This window comes from Bicyclus anynana, chromosome Z (genome assembly GCF_947172395.1).
Source record: "Bicyclus anynana chromosome Z, ilBicAnyn1.1, whole genome shotgun sequence".
NCBI lineage: Eukaryota > Metazoa > Arthropoda > Insecta > Lepidoptera > Nymphalidae > Bicyclus > Bicyclus anynana.
Window position 1 is genome coordinate 13773706 of NC_069110.1, and position 17465 is coordinate 13791170.

The window sequence follows — 17465 nt, forward strand, 5'->3', positions numbered from 1 at the left end:
AAATACCCCTAAAAAGGGGATTGTCCATTCCCGGCCCAGACCTTTCGTCCCCGCCCCCCACTTTACATAGAACTAAAAAATACTTGATAATTTTTGTTTAATAATGAATACATTACTTTATCCATAGCGGTTTGCTATAACTTTCCCCAAAAAATAAGTTTCACAACGATAATTGACAATATTATAGTTGTTTTATGAGATTTTTTGAAGACACGAACATGAATAGTGTTGCCAACTAAGTGAGTTATTTGCTTTAATCGATATTTAACCGAATAATAATAATCGATCTTTATCTAAGTGATTTTGTTGAATACAACTAAATCACCTGGAAAAACAATACAGATTGTAATAGACTATAATGTTTTCGATTATAATATCTGCTTCACTTTTTAAAAACCATTGCATAGTCAACATTATAAAACGTTTCTTGATATCAAAATACCTATTATATTTTTCGCAATAACCAACCACTAAAAACTCAACTTTTTTTAGTTTAATCGATTTTTAAATGGATAATAAATAATAATAATCGAGCATAACATTACCAACTGCACCATTTAAATATTATCTATACCAATATTATAAAGCTGAAGAGTTTGTTTGTTTGTCTTTGATTGAACGCGCTAATCTCAGGAACTACTGGTCCGATTTGAAAAATTCTGTCAGTGTTAGATAGCCCATTTATCGGGGAAGGCCCTTTAAGAAGGGAAGACCATTATATATTATCTCCACATTCTTAAGGGTACGGGAACCACGCAGGTGAAACCGCGCGGCATCAGCTACAGCTATACTAAGCTGACATAAATAAGTGGTCAAAGTGGTCTTAATAGTTAATATTCAATCCCTTTCTTCCGGTAACTTTTTCCTTTCATCCGATCAAATTCTATATATTTCTATGTATGTATAAATAGTATACATATTGTAGATAATATATTATGTTTACATAATACATTGACACAAAATTGCAGGCGTCCGCAAGTTTGTCCGGATGAAAACGCAATATCATGACAAACTACTTGTATAAATCTTCATCTTGAACCACTTTATTTATTATTGAAAACCAATAAAAACCATTGCGTTGTGTAAAAGATGGTGAAAAGAATGACGTGTTATTCTAGTAATAAAATTATTCAATTACAAATCGATAAGAAGTTATTCGATTTTTCGTGTTTCTTATGGCAACATCGATTTGACTTTTTGACAGTTCATGTCAATAATTGTCAATGTCATTCTCATTTTATTAATTAGCTAATGTAATTGAATTAATTTACTTTGTATTTGAAATAATAGGTACCGAATTATAATTTTTCAAACCACAGCTAGAATATAAATAAAACTTCTTCTCCTCACAGCTCCAGTACGAAGTTAAATTCTAAATTCGAATAACTTTGACCCTGAATCGGACCAAGTGCAACTTTATCCCATTTCTCAGATGTAAACACAAGAGGACATTTTCGCTGCATTAATCAATGTTAATAACATTATTAAAATTATTATAGTTGGCATTAATTGTCAATAAAATGTCAGGAAAATACGAAACATACTCGTAAACAAGTACACAGCAGGTAAATATAAAGTAAGAGTGTAGTTTCCCATATAAGTGTTGAAGTGTCGCTCAGATCAGATACTGTACGAAAGAATTACTTACTTATTTTTATGACTAACCAATATTGCTGTATTAAAAAGTACATTTACTGTGTAATTACTGGCGTAGAAGACATAACATCTAGTCAGATGTAGAACAACACACAGGTTTTCTTGCATTGTTGATGGTTTGTTCAAGCAATATTTAGTGTATAGAATATTGCTTGAACAAACCATCATATACATCACATAGTATATTTGTCCTACTTTTCTGATTAATATTAAATGTGAACTGTGAGTTTGTATGTCAGTTTGCTACATTTTCACACCCTAAACCAATTTTAAAACAGTAATAAATTGTGCATACTAGAGAATTATCTTAATTCTCTGGGTGTGTGAAGTCTGCCAATCCGCATTGGGCCAGTGTGGTGGACTATTGGCCTAACCCCTATCATTCTGAGAGGAGACTCGAGCTCAGTAGTGAGCCGAATATGGGTTGATGACGACGACGAATAAATTGTGGAATAACATAACATTATTAAATCCACTAAGTAAACCAATTTTAAAACTCTGATTAAATTATTTGCTGGATTTTCATATTTTATTACTATTTCAGTTATCCAGCGTCATCCCAAGTTTGTCAAAATTGCTGGAAAACGACTGATAAAGCAGCATCTTGCAAACCGCTCTTCATGGATCGCTCCACGAATATTCTAGGAGAGCCACACTACGGGAGGAATGGCAGGCTTGCCACTGCACCCAAATGACGACCACGACCACTCTGTCAAGAGTGTAACGACAAAAAAGAAGAAGAGCTGTTCGGAGAGCGATATTTTTTTTAGAGCTGTTGAAACAAGAAGATTCACAAAAAAAATTGCATTACAATATTTATACAAAGCAAAAAAGCTTACAAATCAATGCATTGACTTTTTGTATTGTATTGTATGTACACGAACAATCCAGAATAGTCTTGCAATCAAGCCTGACATCAATTATATTGTAATACAACATCATAAAAAGCTATACAAAAATTACCAGATGAAAAAAAATACCTTATATTTGATGAAGTAGCAATAACTCCTGTATTATAATATCTTATAACCTGTGATATAATTATTATTGGTTTGGAAGATTTTGGGCACCATAAGACCAATGAAATTGCTGATGTTGAATTGTTTATAGTCAAGGGTAAATATAAGCAGCCTATATATCTGTTACCTTGACACTACACATCTAAAAGGATTGAGAAACAACCTTACAAAGAATATAAGATACATTCGAAATGGAGAAGTTAAGCATGCTTGCAAAATGGCAACATCTACATTACAGAATACAGATGCTTCTTTTTCTTAATCCTGATCCTGATCCTGTTTGTTAATTTTTAAAGCACAACAATTTAATGGAGGTGTGGAATCGATCTGATTGATGGTAGAGTCAAAACACAGACGAGGGAACTCCTCAATGATTTACAACAGTTATCATGTGTTTGGGTTTAATTAATTTGTATATACTAACATAAAAAACAAATAAATCGTACTTGTATGTCTCAGTGTGGAAAGGATTTAGTTTATGTCATTCCAAAACAATAAACTGTATTTGCACAAAAATTCATAGATTTTCTTGGTCCTAAATTATATAATGCCATAAGCAAGTATATAATGTTAAGAAATTTTACAAGTAATAAATTAAAAGCAGAGTTGATTAAATATCTTTACACCTTATATTACAACCAAGTTGAGGATCTTCTTAAGAACATAATATAGCCAATTAATGCAAACGTATATTCAACCAATTTAATACCATATTACCAATATTCACACACAAACATACACAATGTAACTTCACTAATGTTCCTTCAAGAACAAAGACATTTTTCACGCTTACTCAAAACCCCTCATAATTTATTTATTGTATTAATATTTAATATATTATTAATGTACCTATGTATAGTTAAATACAGTACATTCAGAAACAAATTATATTAATATACATAACTAGAATTATGTACTTTACATTCTTCTACATTACTACAATACTTACTTATTACTTATTGTGAGAAATAACATTTTAGATGCATTCAATAATTAAAAGCTTCCCCATTTTTACTCCTACCAGCGAACATTGTTCGATGTGATTATTTGTTTTAATATTAATTTATGTTTCAAGATGAATATGTGTACATTGTAAAACTTGGGCACGAGGAATAATGACTCACTGTAATACAGTTTTATACTAGTACAGGAGTTGTTGTAATTTGTACCTAGGCTTAAAGATAAATAAAGATAAATATACTTTATTTGCACACCACAAAGACAAAAACAAGTGAAATAAAAAACAAATTAAGAAGAGATCAGCATACAAAAGGCGGCCTTATCGCTAAGTAGCGATTTCTTCCAGGCAACCTTCGGTTTAGGAAAACTTAAGGACATCAGCAGGTGGCGTAAAACAAAAATAACCATAGTATTAGTAATACACATACATACAAATAATTCAAAGGCTTCACACATCTTTATATTGCAATAAAAAATGTACTTACTATTTAGCTATTTTACTGTTAAATATAATTTGTATATGTAATTTGTACATGTAAACATTCATCTTTATTAATATTAGTAAAGATTTAGCTTAAGATACATATTATTAACTGTAACACTTTTGTACAATAAATAAATAAATAAATTGATGAGAACTTTCTACCTAGATGGGTTGTGACTTTCCTATCATTAGCGGTCTGGTGACAAAGACAAAGACAAAGGACAGTTTAAGGGAACTCCATAATCGGATTACAGTAGCTGCTTTGTGTTTGGGCTTGATTAATTTTTATTGATGAAATCCTTCCACCTAGATGGGTTGCGACTATCATTAGCGACCTCGTTATTTAGTTAAAGGACAATTTAATGGAAGTGTGGAATCGATCTGATGATAAGAGTCAAAACACAGACGAGGGAACTCCTCAATGATTTACATCTTGTGTTTGGGTTTAATTAATTTGTATTGATGAGAACTTTCCACCTAGATGGGTTATAACTTTCCTGTCATTAGGGGTCTGGTGACAAACATGAAGGATAGTTAAGGTTTACTCCTCATCAGTTTACAGTAACTACCTTTACTTCATACGGTTCAATATGCCAAAATGTTGAGTTCGTACAAAAATAATAGTTTATTAAGATATATAAGGTTTTATATAGGAAACCCACTATCTACGAGTCATGCCAATGCATCAGTTTCAGATGGAATTCAAGTTGCATAATTGTGTTATCTGTGGCAATATGTCACTGTAATTTTGGTGCATTTGTCAAAAAAAAAACAAACGCTAGTGTGCGCCCTTCATTATCTGTGCAAAAATGCCAAGCGTATCAAAATGTCATCATAAGGAAAACTAGGCAAAGATGCAAATTCGTTTTCAGAAAGTGTGTTTCCTCGCAAATGTGTTAAAAATCGCAGTATGACATACGCGCGCTTTGTTAATTACAGCCTCTGCTTCCTTACTATAGCCACAGTAGATATAACAAGCAGTATAATAACTTGGCCGTATTTTTGAAATAAATACCTACAGCCGCGCGGTACGTAAACATGTGATAGGGCTGCCCGCCTGCAGCATTTTAATTACATTTGCCAGCTTTGTGTTTCCATTTAGTTTTGTGATTGTAAATATACTTTTTTTAAATAAACAAATAAAATACTTTGTAAATTGTAGTAAAATAGGAAGTGATCAATAAAATGCGTGTTGTTTTTTGATTGGTAAATTTAAATAAGGCTGATACTGATCAATGATCTTGAAGGACCTTCATATATTTATTTTGAAGCCATCTAGTGATCCAAGGTGACCAAATAATAAAAACCGGTCAAGTGCGTGTCGGGCCACGCGCAGTGTAGGGTTCCGTAGATTATGTTAGCACTTTAATCCGTTATGTAATAGCACACACAATAGAATAAACGATAAAAAATTGATCCAGACTTGGCTTGTAGGGAAGGACCCACAAAAAAAATTGAGATTGACCGGGTTCGCTAGTTTACTAAAAAAATCTGGATAGGTATATTAATATCAGCCGGATCTTTTTATCTCTTTTTATTCAAATACATTAAAGTATGAGCAACACAATGATGTTGTTAAATTCAAACAACTTCTTTACTTAACTTTTTTATGACATTAAAATATAGGTATACAAAACATACATGTCATAAGATTTAAATCTATGTATTACATAATAATCAAAGAAAACAACCTAAATGAAGAAGTTAATAAATAATTATTTAATTATATTATATTACCGTTTTCGTCATTTACCTATTTACACAATTTTATTATTTAAGCATTTATTTATATATATATTTTTTTAAATTATGCCTTTAGAATACAAAATATTGATCAAACTTTATAAAAATAATAGCCCACCAGTTGCGAGGCTTTTTTTCCTAGTCGTCATAATTAAAAATCCAATACACCGTGCGTTCGTCACCGCGGCACAGTCGCGACTGTCTTCACCCTACGATCACCCCACGTTCGAGGTGCGTAGGTATAGCTCGCGTTTCGACCTCTAGTATGAAGTCCTACTACTGGTTATACTGTGCTATAGCTCTCGCCTTTGGCTCGAGCTGCAATATCGCCTCGGCTGTAATTTTTAACTTACCGCACTTATATCATAATGTACTATTACAGCACTAATGAATGACAGATGAGGGTATATATTTCTAATGCCATAATGGCGATATGAGTGAAGAACTTATTAAATACAATGTTACCTACACGGTTCAATACTGTCGTTTTAATTGCATAATTCAGCACGAGTCGTAAGCACTTTACAGGACACGAAGCGTTTACTTAACACTCGCTGATGAACTGTGGACGTCCATCGGCTGATAATGATGATGATGATGAACTGTCACAAATAATAATAGTGGAGTGCCGTTAGGTTTACACCTAGGAATCTAGTCAAGGCTAGGGCCAGTCTAGTCAAGTTTATATAAAGATTCATTGACTAGCTATGGATTCCGAGGTTTTACCATTTTTAAATCCTAACAGCACTTTACTATAACATACAAATAAAATATACAAGTACATACTACAAAAAAGCTTATTATTCTACGTCAGTTACTTTATCAGTATGCGTTCAGCGCGCGTTGTATTTGCGATTAGCTTAATAATTATACATTATATTATATCTTATGATATAGAAAACGTTTATAAAATAAGTATGTAGTCTTAACACTGAGATCGTTCGACGTCAATGTCTTCGGAGGGCTAAAATCAGTCATCTTGTTGAAGGTTTTCCCTGACGGAAATGCGTCATTACCTTACTGGCACGTCTCCGCATTCTTCAACTTCATAACCTATTCAAAAAATTAAAAAATAGGTAGGTACATGTAAAATTGAGAGTCACCGACATAGCTCAACAAGTCGCAAAGCGGAAGTGGCAATGGGCAGGGCACATAGTTCGAAGAGCCGATGGACGTTGGGGTCCCAAGGTGCTGGAATGGCGACCCCGCACTAGAAAGCGCAATGATGATCGACCCCGCACCAGGTGGACTGACGACATCAAGCGAGTCGCAGGGATTCGCTGGTTGCAGGTGGCTCAGTATCGTGATGCTTGGAAGTCCCTACAAATGCCTATGTCCTGTAGTGGACGTCCATCGGCTGATATGATGATGATGATGATGAATATATGGAATATATTCAATGAGCTATCGACAAACTTCGCGAGCAAGCATGCGTAGTATTTACGCTCGTATTCGTACATTGTATATGAATAACAAATAGATAAAAAAAAACATTTTACAAATTTAGACAACACAAAGCAAGTGCATCGTTGTAAATACACTCACCTGCAAGCACATCTACCAATATAAAAAAATATGAACATTTATATAATATACAGGGTGCTCGGGAGTATTTCCCAACTTCAAAGTGTTGACGAGTCCACTTATAGAAGCCAAACTGCTTAGCTAATATTTTTTTAACTGAAAAATATAAACTTTTTATGTTTTCAAACAAAGTAATTCAAATAATTCCGACTATCCATGTAACACACGCCTTTATCTTTCCTTACATATTAAAATACGTCAAACTTGGGTACGTCATAATTAATCTTCCGGATACATCTATTGGCCTACCTTGCATTTTCAGTTTCGTTTAGTCCTAGCTAAAATTTTATATTAGGTCGAACAAAAAGTTTTTATGCAGTTTTGAACCTGGCACATTCATAATTTCATTCAATAGTCTTATTTTGAATTTCGAACATAGAATGTAAAGAAACAAAAGACAATTAGGAGCCTGTTTGTTGATGTCAAACAATCGAATACTAAGAAAACTTGATTTTATTGGTTTACTTGGATTCAATTCTTGAAAGTGTGATTGATCTCTTTGGTTTTGCAAGAAACATTACTTATTCTTAACAATACGGTGAGGTTCTATCAATAATAATCTATGGATACTTCGTCTGAAGTGGCCGCCCAAGCTGTGGCACTTATTCAGGCCGGACACAGCTAAAGAAATGTGAGTTCTCAACTTAATTTAAGACGATCTGCGGAGAAGGTTAATAGAACGCGATATGGCACCACACAAGCCAGCTAAAGTGCCCAAACTAACGCCAGCCCACCGAACAGCGCGCCTTTATTTCGCGCGCACTCATTTAAATTGGACTCGGCAAGATTGGACCAGTGTACTCTTTTCTGATGAGTCTAAAGTTGTGTTACATGGCAATGATGGAAGGAAGAAGGTCTACCGACGTAACGGAGAGCGTTTCGCACAATGCTGCCTTGAAGAGATGGTTGCTTATAGCGGTGGCTCATGGACTGTTTGGGGCGGTATATCCGCGAGCGGCAAAACTCAAGTTGAGGTTGTTACGGGACTACGGCTGCCAACACTAAATGCTGAAAGGTACATTCGTGAGTGCTTAGAACCTCACGTGATGCCATACGCGGACTATGTGGTTTTTATGCATGATAATGTAAGATCCCATACGGCCGGCATCGTCAGGGAATATCTTCGGGATGTGAACACTGAACATCACAGTTATGGACTGGCCAGCCAGAAGCCCAAACATGAACCCCTTTGAGCACATGTGGGAGAGCTAAAAAGACGTGTTAGGGCTCGTCAGCCAGTTGCCAGACGTTGCAGGAGTTGAAAACTGCCATAGAAGAGGAATGGGAGATGATTCCTCAAAATTTCATAGAGCGGTTGATAAACTCTATGCCTAATCATATGAGAGCTGAGGTAGATGCCCAAGGAGGCAACGCGCGTTATTAAATTAAACCTTTATTTGATAAAACATGTTTTTTATTCAAAAATCAATTACCTTTATCAAGGCGCAAACCCGACTTGTTAGGCCTAGCTCCATGTCGTGTGTATTCTGAATTCAAATTTAAAACAATATGATCGAAAAAAATGGTAAAATGTATCAGGTTTAAAACTGCATCAATAGTTTTTGTTTAATCTAGCAATCATATTTTGGTAGGGCCATCGAAACCTAAACTCTAAAGTAGGCCAATAGATGTGTCCAGAAGTTTATAAGGATGCGTATAAGGGACACATTTTAAGATCTATTTACAAAAGAAATATTATTTACCCCGGAAATATTAATTTTAGAACACATGTTCCTTGAACATTTTTAATTAATTATCGGTAAAGAATATAACCCCAGAGTTATGGGAAATACTCCCGAGCATCCTGTATAAAAGAGAATCGTGTGAGATTTTGTGGAGAGCAAGCTTAGAACCAGGATACGGCATAGGATACTTAAGGTAGGAGTAGGATAGGTGTAGCATATCACGCGGAGGAAGTCGCGAGCGTCCGCTAGTTATAGATAATTGTTAGTAGATGTATCAACGCCCAAAATCAACATTAGAGTGCTCGCCACGGATCTTTGTGTTTGTGAAGTTAGCTGCGGAATGAGTATAGAAATAGATGAGCGGTCGCGTCTAGCCGACTCCCCGCCCGCGCCGTTTGTACCGTTATTGATTCATTGCGCAGTCATTTGTTGCTAACTTCACAATTAAAAGTATGTTAGGTAAGTGCAAAAGTAGTTTCATCATATTCATCAAATGTTATAAGCGATATTGTATGAATGTCTGGCCTGTTGTGAAACGAGAGAACAATAACCAAACATTATTAATGTAAAACTGAATGAAAATATTAGTACGTATATAGTCTGATAATAATAATTACAGGAAGATGATAAAACTTTAGAAAACTTCTGTTTAATAATGTTATTTATAAATAACTACTAACACTGATATGTCTATTAAGTATAAATTGATTACTTACTTTTTTATATGAAGTTGGACTTCTGTCTTTGGTTTGATTATAAACTATAATATCTTTATACACATTTAACATTTTTTATTCTTGATTTATTTATTTGGTTTGATTATTTTCATAAATATTTTCTGCAGTTAAATCATGGCGAGTAGAAGTATGCAATTTCTTCACATTTACTTAACTTTACTAATAGAACAAATACTTCCGACATGCAGCTGCTCCACATTTACATATGGGGCGAGAAGTACCCTGTGAACTCAAAGAGCTCTCGCGAACTTCGTCGTTATTTGTGTTTTTTTGTAAATAATCAAAACATATTTGTTCCCCTGCTTGAATATCCCTTTTGGCAAATAAAGCCAGCATTGGTAAATTTGGATCTAGACAATCAGCCCATACTGCCCACACTCCTGTATTGGGATCACACGAGTGGTTTATAAAGTGTGCTACATTTCCAAAATTGAAAGCATCAATTGTGTATATACTGTCGCACGAATTAAAATCGAGATCAAACAAATATGTCAATCCACTTGCATCATATTCTTGTCCACGTCTTTCCGATTCCTCCATTGTAATAACTTCACCTACATACTGGCATATGAATTGTCCCTGCTTGATATCCTGCTCTGCCCTGACACCCCATCCACAATCATTTTGCGTTCTATATATGGTGAGTTTTACTTCTCTGCCTCTCTGAACTACACGATTGTTGCATGCGGATGAACATTTACATGCTTTGTTACACTCATATACTGGCATTCCTGAGGTTACGCGGATTCTGTTTAGCCCAGTGTATCCAAATCGTTCTGCTTGCATACCACAACAAGATTTTGATCGACAATTGCAAGTTCTACATTTGCACCCAATAGGTGGATCTTTTGGAATGGTCACACCAGCACCAGCTATGGACTCGTTTATGTAAGTAAAATTTTGCGGTGGACCAGTAAGGTCAAATTCATTTTCCACACTCAGTTTTTTGTATATATCAGCTAGGTTTATATCTTCTTCCCATTTTTTGAGTTCCATCAGTTGACGACATCTTTTTCTAGTTGTGACATACAATTGAAGCAAATTCCTCGCACTCTGAAGTAGATCAGATGCATGAAGTTCACTTTCTGTCAACTGTATCATTGATAACAACTTGATGTATAGGCTTGTTTTCAAATTTGGTAGATCAACTTCAGCAACCTCAGCAATTCTACTAACAAGATTTTTTTCAGTCAGCAAATTATCGTATGAAATTTCTTTCTTGAGTTCCTCTATTTTCTCAAAGTGCTTGAGCTCCTCATTTCTTATAAACTCATTTATTATATCAGGGCAGTTATCAAGATTGTCAATTGGTTCCCACGTATTTTGACTATCATGAAAGCCTTTCCATTTGATACAAAACATTTCTCTACCAAGCTGGAATTTAAAATCTACAATTTTCTCTACAACATACTCTCCTGGTTCTTGTCTTCTTTTTTTTTCGTTTGGTGGCGTCTCTAGAGTGGTAGGCGAAGAAGAAAGCAAAGTGCTTTTTTTGGACTCTTTAATTGCTTCTAAGAATATACTTTCAGCTTTTTCGTCTGCTCTTTGGTTGTATGCTCCTAGGACTGAGTCCTTTAGGGGCTCTGCAACATACCATGTGATTTAAATTAATATACAGGGTGCTCGGAAGTACTTCCCATAACTTTATAGAAAATCAATTAAATATTTCCAAGGAACATTCGTTCTAAAATGAATATTTTCGGAGTAAACAATATTTCTTTTGTAAATAGATCCTAAAATGTGTCACATATATAATAATGACGTAGCAAAACTTATTCATTCATAAATATCACGAAGTAGCTAACTAGTGAAGTGTGGAGTGCCAGTTGCAACTATCTAGTAGTCTAGTAGTCTAGTACTGTCATCATCATCTTAACATGTCATTGAATAAAAAATATTTCTTTTCATTTTACTTAAAGGCGTGTGTTACATGGATAGTCGGAATTATTTGAATTACTTTGTATGAAAAAAAAATTTGCTATGCAGTTTGGCTCGTATAAGTGGACTTGTTAACACCTTGAAGTTATGGGAAATACTCCCGACCACCCTGTATAATCAGTTTCATTTTATCTACTTGAAATTTCAATAAAAAATTAAACAAGCGGCTGACATCATATATTAATAGCTAGCTAATCTACTTCAAGGAAGGCACTAATTACCCTAGAGATATGCAATTTGTGAACCAGGCTTTTGCTGGGTCTGATACACATTCGTGACAGTAGACTTGTCACCGAACACATTGACTTCTTGAAGCAGAAAGTGTACACATGGGCATAACATATTAGGCGTTTTAAAGAGCTTAGAGACATCATATTCAAAGTTATTAACGGAAATTGTACAGGAACTTAGAATAATGTAGTGTTTGTGTGAGACATGAACCTTCAACTCATGATGCAGATTTCTGGCATATCTGGGCGGCACTCGTAGTCTGAAGGCAACTGGATGAGCACTATTAAGGAAGAGAGTGCAATGTTGGAACTAAAATATAAATAAAATATAAAAATATAATAACATAAAGGAAAATGTAAGTTTGTGCAATTCGCTTGGGTTCAAGCTGGAACTTGGAATGTCCTGAACCAAACGGATTACAAAACTTCTGGTTAAAATGGTTCCGTATCGCCCATTCACACTTTTGGCCCCACAAGCACTTGGGCGGCTTTTTAATTCTAGAGTTTGTGGGCATAGTTTCACAGGAATTAATTAACAAAAAAATAAACCTTGACTGAGTTTGTTGTGGGCTTTGGAATCCTCGTAACTTTAATTTTAATTTTCGACTATTATTACCAACATTAGATTAATCTAAATTATGACATAACTTGACTTTTCAAGAAATACTTCACGAAGAGACTATATAAAACCAAGAAAACAAACAGAGGCTAAAGACCAACAACAAAGCACTGGAAAACAAGAAAATATACAAAAATTAGATAGACCCTTCGCATCAAAGGAGAAGGAACACGCATATGCTAGACAACACTCCTCAAGCCAGTTTAATACTAGGACATATGCAGAAGTCGCTAAAATTCAGAACATAGATGAAACTACAACAGAATCTAAGCTAGAAATACTACTCACAAAACAAGCTGAAAAGCTAGATAAATTAATAGACCAAATGTCAATAATGATGAACTTATTGACAGTAATACAAAAGATAATCTAATGGCTACTCTAAGATTGGCAACATGGAATGTTAATGGTCTGATTGGACATAAGAGTGACGTCGAACTACTATTGAAAATCCACAAAATAGACGTACTACTGGTGTCAGAATCTCATCTTACTACCAACCACAATTTTGCTATAAAAGACTATATAACATACACAACACCCCATCCTGATGGAACTGCCCATGCTGGAACAGCAGTAATTGTAAGGAAAGCTTTGAAACATGATATGCTTGAAGACTACAAAACACCTCACTTACAAGCTACAACCATTGTTTTGTACGATAATCATGGGTCACTTACTCTCTCAGCTGTTTACTGCCCCCCAAAACCAAACCCAAAGGAAACTCACTTCACAGAATATTTTAAAACGCTTGGAAATAGATACATCTGTGGTGGTGACTGGAATGCCAAAAACGTGCAATGGGGATCACGACTAACTCTACCTCGAGGCAGAGAACTTAATTCAAGTATAATCAAAAATAACCTCAGTATTTTAAGTACAGGTGAACCAACTTACTGGCCTACAGATCCCAACAAATTACCGGACCTCTTAGACTTCTATATATATAAAGGGCTATCAAACTTGTATATAAGTATAGATAGTTGCTATGATAGTTGCTCAGACCATACACCAGTACTAAGTACGGTTAGTACATCAATAATTTCAAGACCCGCCAAAGAATGTCTATACAACAAACAAACTGATTGGTCAGCATTCAGAAAATATATTGATACTAATCTATCGCTAAAAGTTTCACTCAAAACGAATGACGACATCGATAAAGCAGCAGAAACCATAACAAACATGATACAAACTGCAGCATGGATTTCTACACCGGCTATAAGATACACGCCAAGTAGTAACAACTTACCCATGGATATCAAAAATAAGGTACTAGAGAAAAGGAGGCTCAGAAGAGTTTGGCATACTAGTCGTCATCCGTTGGACAAAAAGGCGCTAAACCTGGCAGCAGCGGAACTTACATCCTATTTAAAAGACGTAGAAAATGACACATTGAAACATAAACTGATTAATCTGTCTGCTTCGAAAAACAATGAATATTCATTGTATAGAGCCGTAAAGTCTAACAAAGCTTCGCCTGTAACCATAAAACACCCACTAAAACTAGATAATGGTACTTGGGCCAGGAAAGATAATGAACGTGCGGAAGCCTTTGCCAAGTTTCTAAGTGAAGTTTTTACTTCAAATAACGGCGACCCAGACACTGATAGAGAAGTCGCAGATTTTCTGGATAGCGACCTTCAACTAAGCTTACCAATAAAAAGCTGCACCCCCAGAGAGGTCTGGAGAGTAATAAAAGAACTTAAACTTCACAAAGCTCCAGGATTCTGTTTAATAACGGCAGAGGTCTTACTACAACTTCAAAGAAAAGCGATTGTCTTTGTGACTCAGCTTTTTAATGGCATCTTGAGAACATCCCACTACCCGTCTATTTGGAAAATTTCGGAAATTATTATGATACCGAAACCTGGGAAGCCACCGCATCTAGTCACATCTTATAGACCAATAAGCCTACTACCAACATTGTCCAAGGTATTTGAAAAAATAACTCTGTCCAGACTCAAAACCATTCTTCATGAAAGAGAAATTATTCCCCAGCATCAATTTGGATTCCGAAGCCGACACTCCACTGTGGGACAGGTACACAGAATAGTCAAACAAATTAGAGAAGCCCTAGAAAGTAAACAATATTGCTCTGCTGTTTTTTTGGATGTTCAACAGGCTTTTGATAAGGTCTGGCACAATGGATTGCTCTTTAAAGCCAAACATTGCCTCCCACACAACTTCTTCATGTTACTGAAGTCATATGTCAATCAGAGAATATTTCGAGTGAAAATCAATGACGCATATTCGAACTTCCATGACATTCAAGCAGGTGTTCCCCAGGGTTCCGTTTTGGGTCCCACACTCTATTTATTATACACTGCAGATATTCCTATCTCAAACAGCGTACTCACCGCTACATTTGCTGATGATACAGCTGTATTGTGTAATAACAAAGACGCAAATATGGCTTCAAATATTACAATATAATATATACAAGTACACCTGAACAAGATAAATTCATGGATGATTAAATGGCGTATCAAAGCTAGTTCCACGAAGTCAACACATGTGACATTTACCTTGCGAATGGACGAATGTACTCCTGTTAAACTGGGACTTGATATTATCCCCCACAGTGACACCGCAAAATATCTTGGGATACACCTAGACAAAAAACAAACATGGAGAACGCATATAGTAAAAAACGCGATGAACTAAATCAAACCTTCAGAAAACTTAACTGGCTTATGGGAAGGCATTCGCATGTCTCACTCAGTAATAAATTGCTCATTTATAAAACAGTAATAAAACCAGTGTGGACCTACGGCATTGAACTGTGGGGCACAGCCAAAAACACAAACTTGGAAATACTACAAAGATTTCAGAATAAAGTTTTAAAAACCATCACAAATGCTCCATGGTTCACTAAGATATCGGAACTACATGAGTATCTTGACATAAAAACAGTAAAAGAAGAGGTTGAACTCAGATCAATGTGCTATAAAAATCGCATAAACACCCATGAAAATAAACTTGCTACTGCCCTCGGTCATCCAATAGACGTTAGAAGGCTAAAGCGCGCCTACATATGGGATCTCCTGTAAAAAAAAAAAAAAAATCAAAATAATAAGAATGTACAAATGTACAAATGAAATACAAAAAATTAACAAATAAAATAAATTAGCATGGCCTTCAATGGAAGGTCAGCTACACATGCCATGTAGTACCCACAAGCAATTTGCTTAAAGCTGTTGCAGCTGATTGCACAATAGTAATGAATTTAAAAAAAAAAAAAAAAAACTTGACTTTTCAAAAGTGCTTGTAAAATAAGCCTAACTAAAACAAATGAATTTTAAATTCGAATTTAAGCTTCTGGCAATATTTCAACTACATATTTCAGGTCACATTTGGTAATAGTTATCAACAGTTAGACAGGCTTATACCCACAAACTATTTCAATTATTTCCATGAAATATATTTTAAATCTACGAACTCACCCAATTTAATGGTAATATAGCGATCCATCTCATTCTTAGATCTATGAGTCTGCACTCCTGAAATAGTTTTTACAAGTGTAGACTCTCCATTAGCTACATGACCAATGGTCCCAATGTTTATAGTTGCCTGTCCAGATAACACTTCCTGAAATAAAATGGGTTAACATAAAAGAACTAATTAACTATTTTGCATGTATTATATTAACTTCTATATTGGGTTGGGTATTTTAGGGGGGAGGACGGGAGACAATCTTGGGAAGTGGGGGATATTGTGGGGAACCCCCCTTCTCCATATATCGAAAATAGGATGTTCAACACTTTATCTCATTAAAAGACACACAAATATCTTAGCATTCTATGAATTCACAGTGCAGGTGTAGGGTCCACTGTGTGGCAGACAAAGAAGAGCAGAGCCCCTGCCTTGTGACAGATGGGTGTAGGTTTAAGAACTTGACTGATAACTCTGTTAACTAACACTTAACAGTCAAGTTCAGTAGTTAAAAGTTAAGGTGCTTCAAGCTAGATATTGAAGTGCAATTGTTTAGAATAATTACAAACTTGTCTAACTAATATAAGATGGCTCTTTAACAATGGCTAACAGTTCCACATCATCAATGTCAACATATTCGGCTCACTATTGAGCATGAGTCTCGTCTCGGAATGAGAGAGGTCAGGCCTTAGTCCACCCAATGTGGATTGAAAGACTTCACACACATGAAGAATTAAGAAAATTCTCAGGTATGTAAGGTTTCCTTGCGATGTTTATTCCTTCACTGTATTACACAAGTGATATTTAATTTCTTAAAATGCATATAACTGAAAAGTTGGAGGTGAATGCCACGGACCTGATTCGAACCTACCACCTCCAAATCATAGGCAAAGGTCAAATCCACTGGGCTATCACGTCTCCTATAGTAGTATTATAGAAATATTAGACTGAATTTGTAATTTTGCCTCAAATCCTTGTTGCAGATCCAAAATTGTTGCACCAGAACTAATAGTATTTTAGAACCATCTCTATAAATTCAATAATAATCACAGTAATTTGTTTCTAAATACTTTGTATGGATTTTGTAGAGATATGTAACTATGACTTAACAAATGAACTAACTAAAGATGGCTTTGTGGTCTGTATGCCGCTTTTTTAAACATAACTACATTACATTACATTACATTACATTTTAGAACCATCTCTATAAATTCAATAATAATCACAGTAATTTGTTTCTAAATACTTTGTATGGATTTTGTAGAGATATGTAACTATGACTTAACAAATGAACTAACTAAAGATGGCTTTGTGGTCTGTATGCCGCTTTTTTAAACATAACTACACAAGTGGAGAAGGGGAGTATTACTTGATT

General features: G+C 35.1%; 1 protein-coding gene and 1 long non-coding RNA gene across 2 annotated transcripts; one reads left to right on the forward strand and one right to left on the reverse strand.

Moving 5' to 3' along the window:
- Positions 1-457: 457 nt before the first annotated feature.
- On the forward strand, positions 458-4286 carry LOC128199761 (uncharacterized). The gene is made up of 2 exons (XR_008252333.1): positions 458-1565; positions 2201-4286. It is a non-coding gene; the product is annotated as an uncharacterized LOC128199761 (long non-coding RNA).
- LOC112047822 (histone-lysine N-methyltransferase Su(var)3-9) lies at positions 3862-16246 on the reverse strand (the record flags this gene model as incomplete). The annotated part of the gene is given in 3 exon segments (XM_052890918.1): positions 3862-6915; positions 9848-11451; positions 16102-16246. Coding segments are annotated over 2 exon segments (1569 nt in total), but the record flags the coding sequence as incomplete, so codon positions are not given.
- Positions 16247-17465: the final 1219 nt, after the last annotated feature.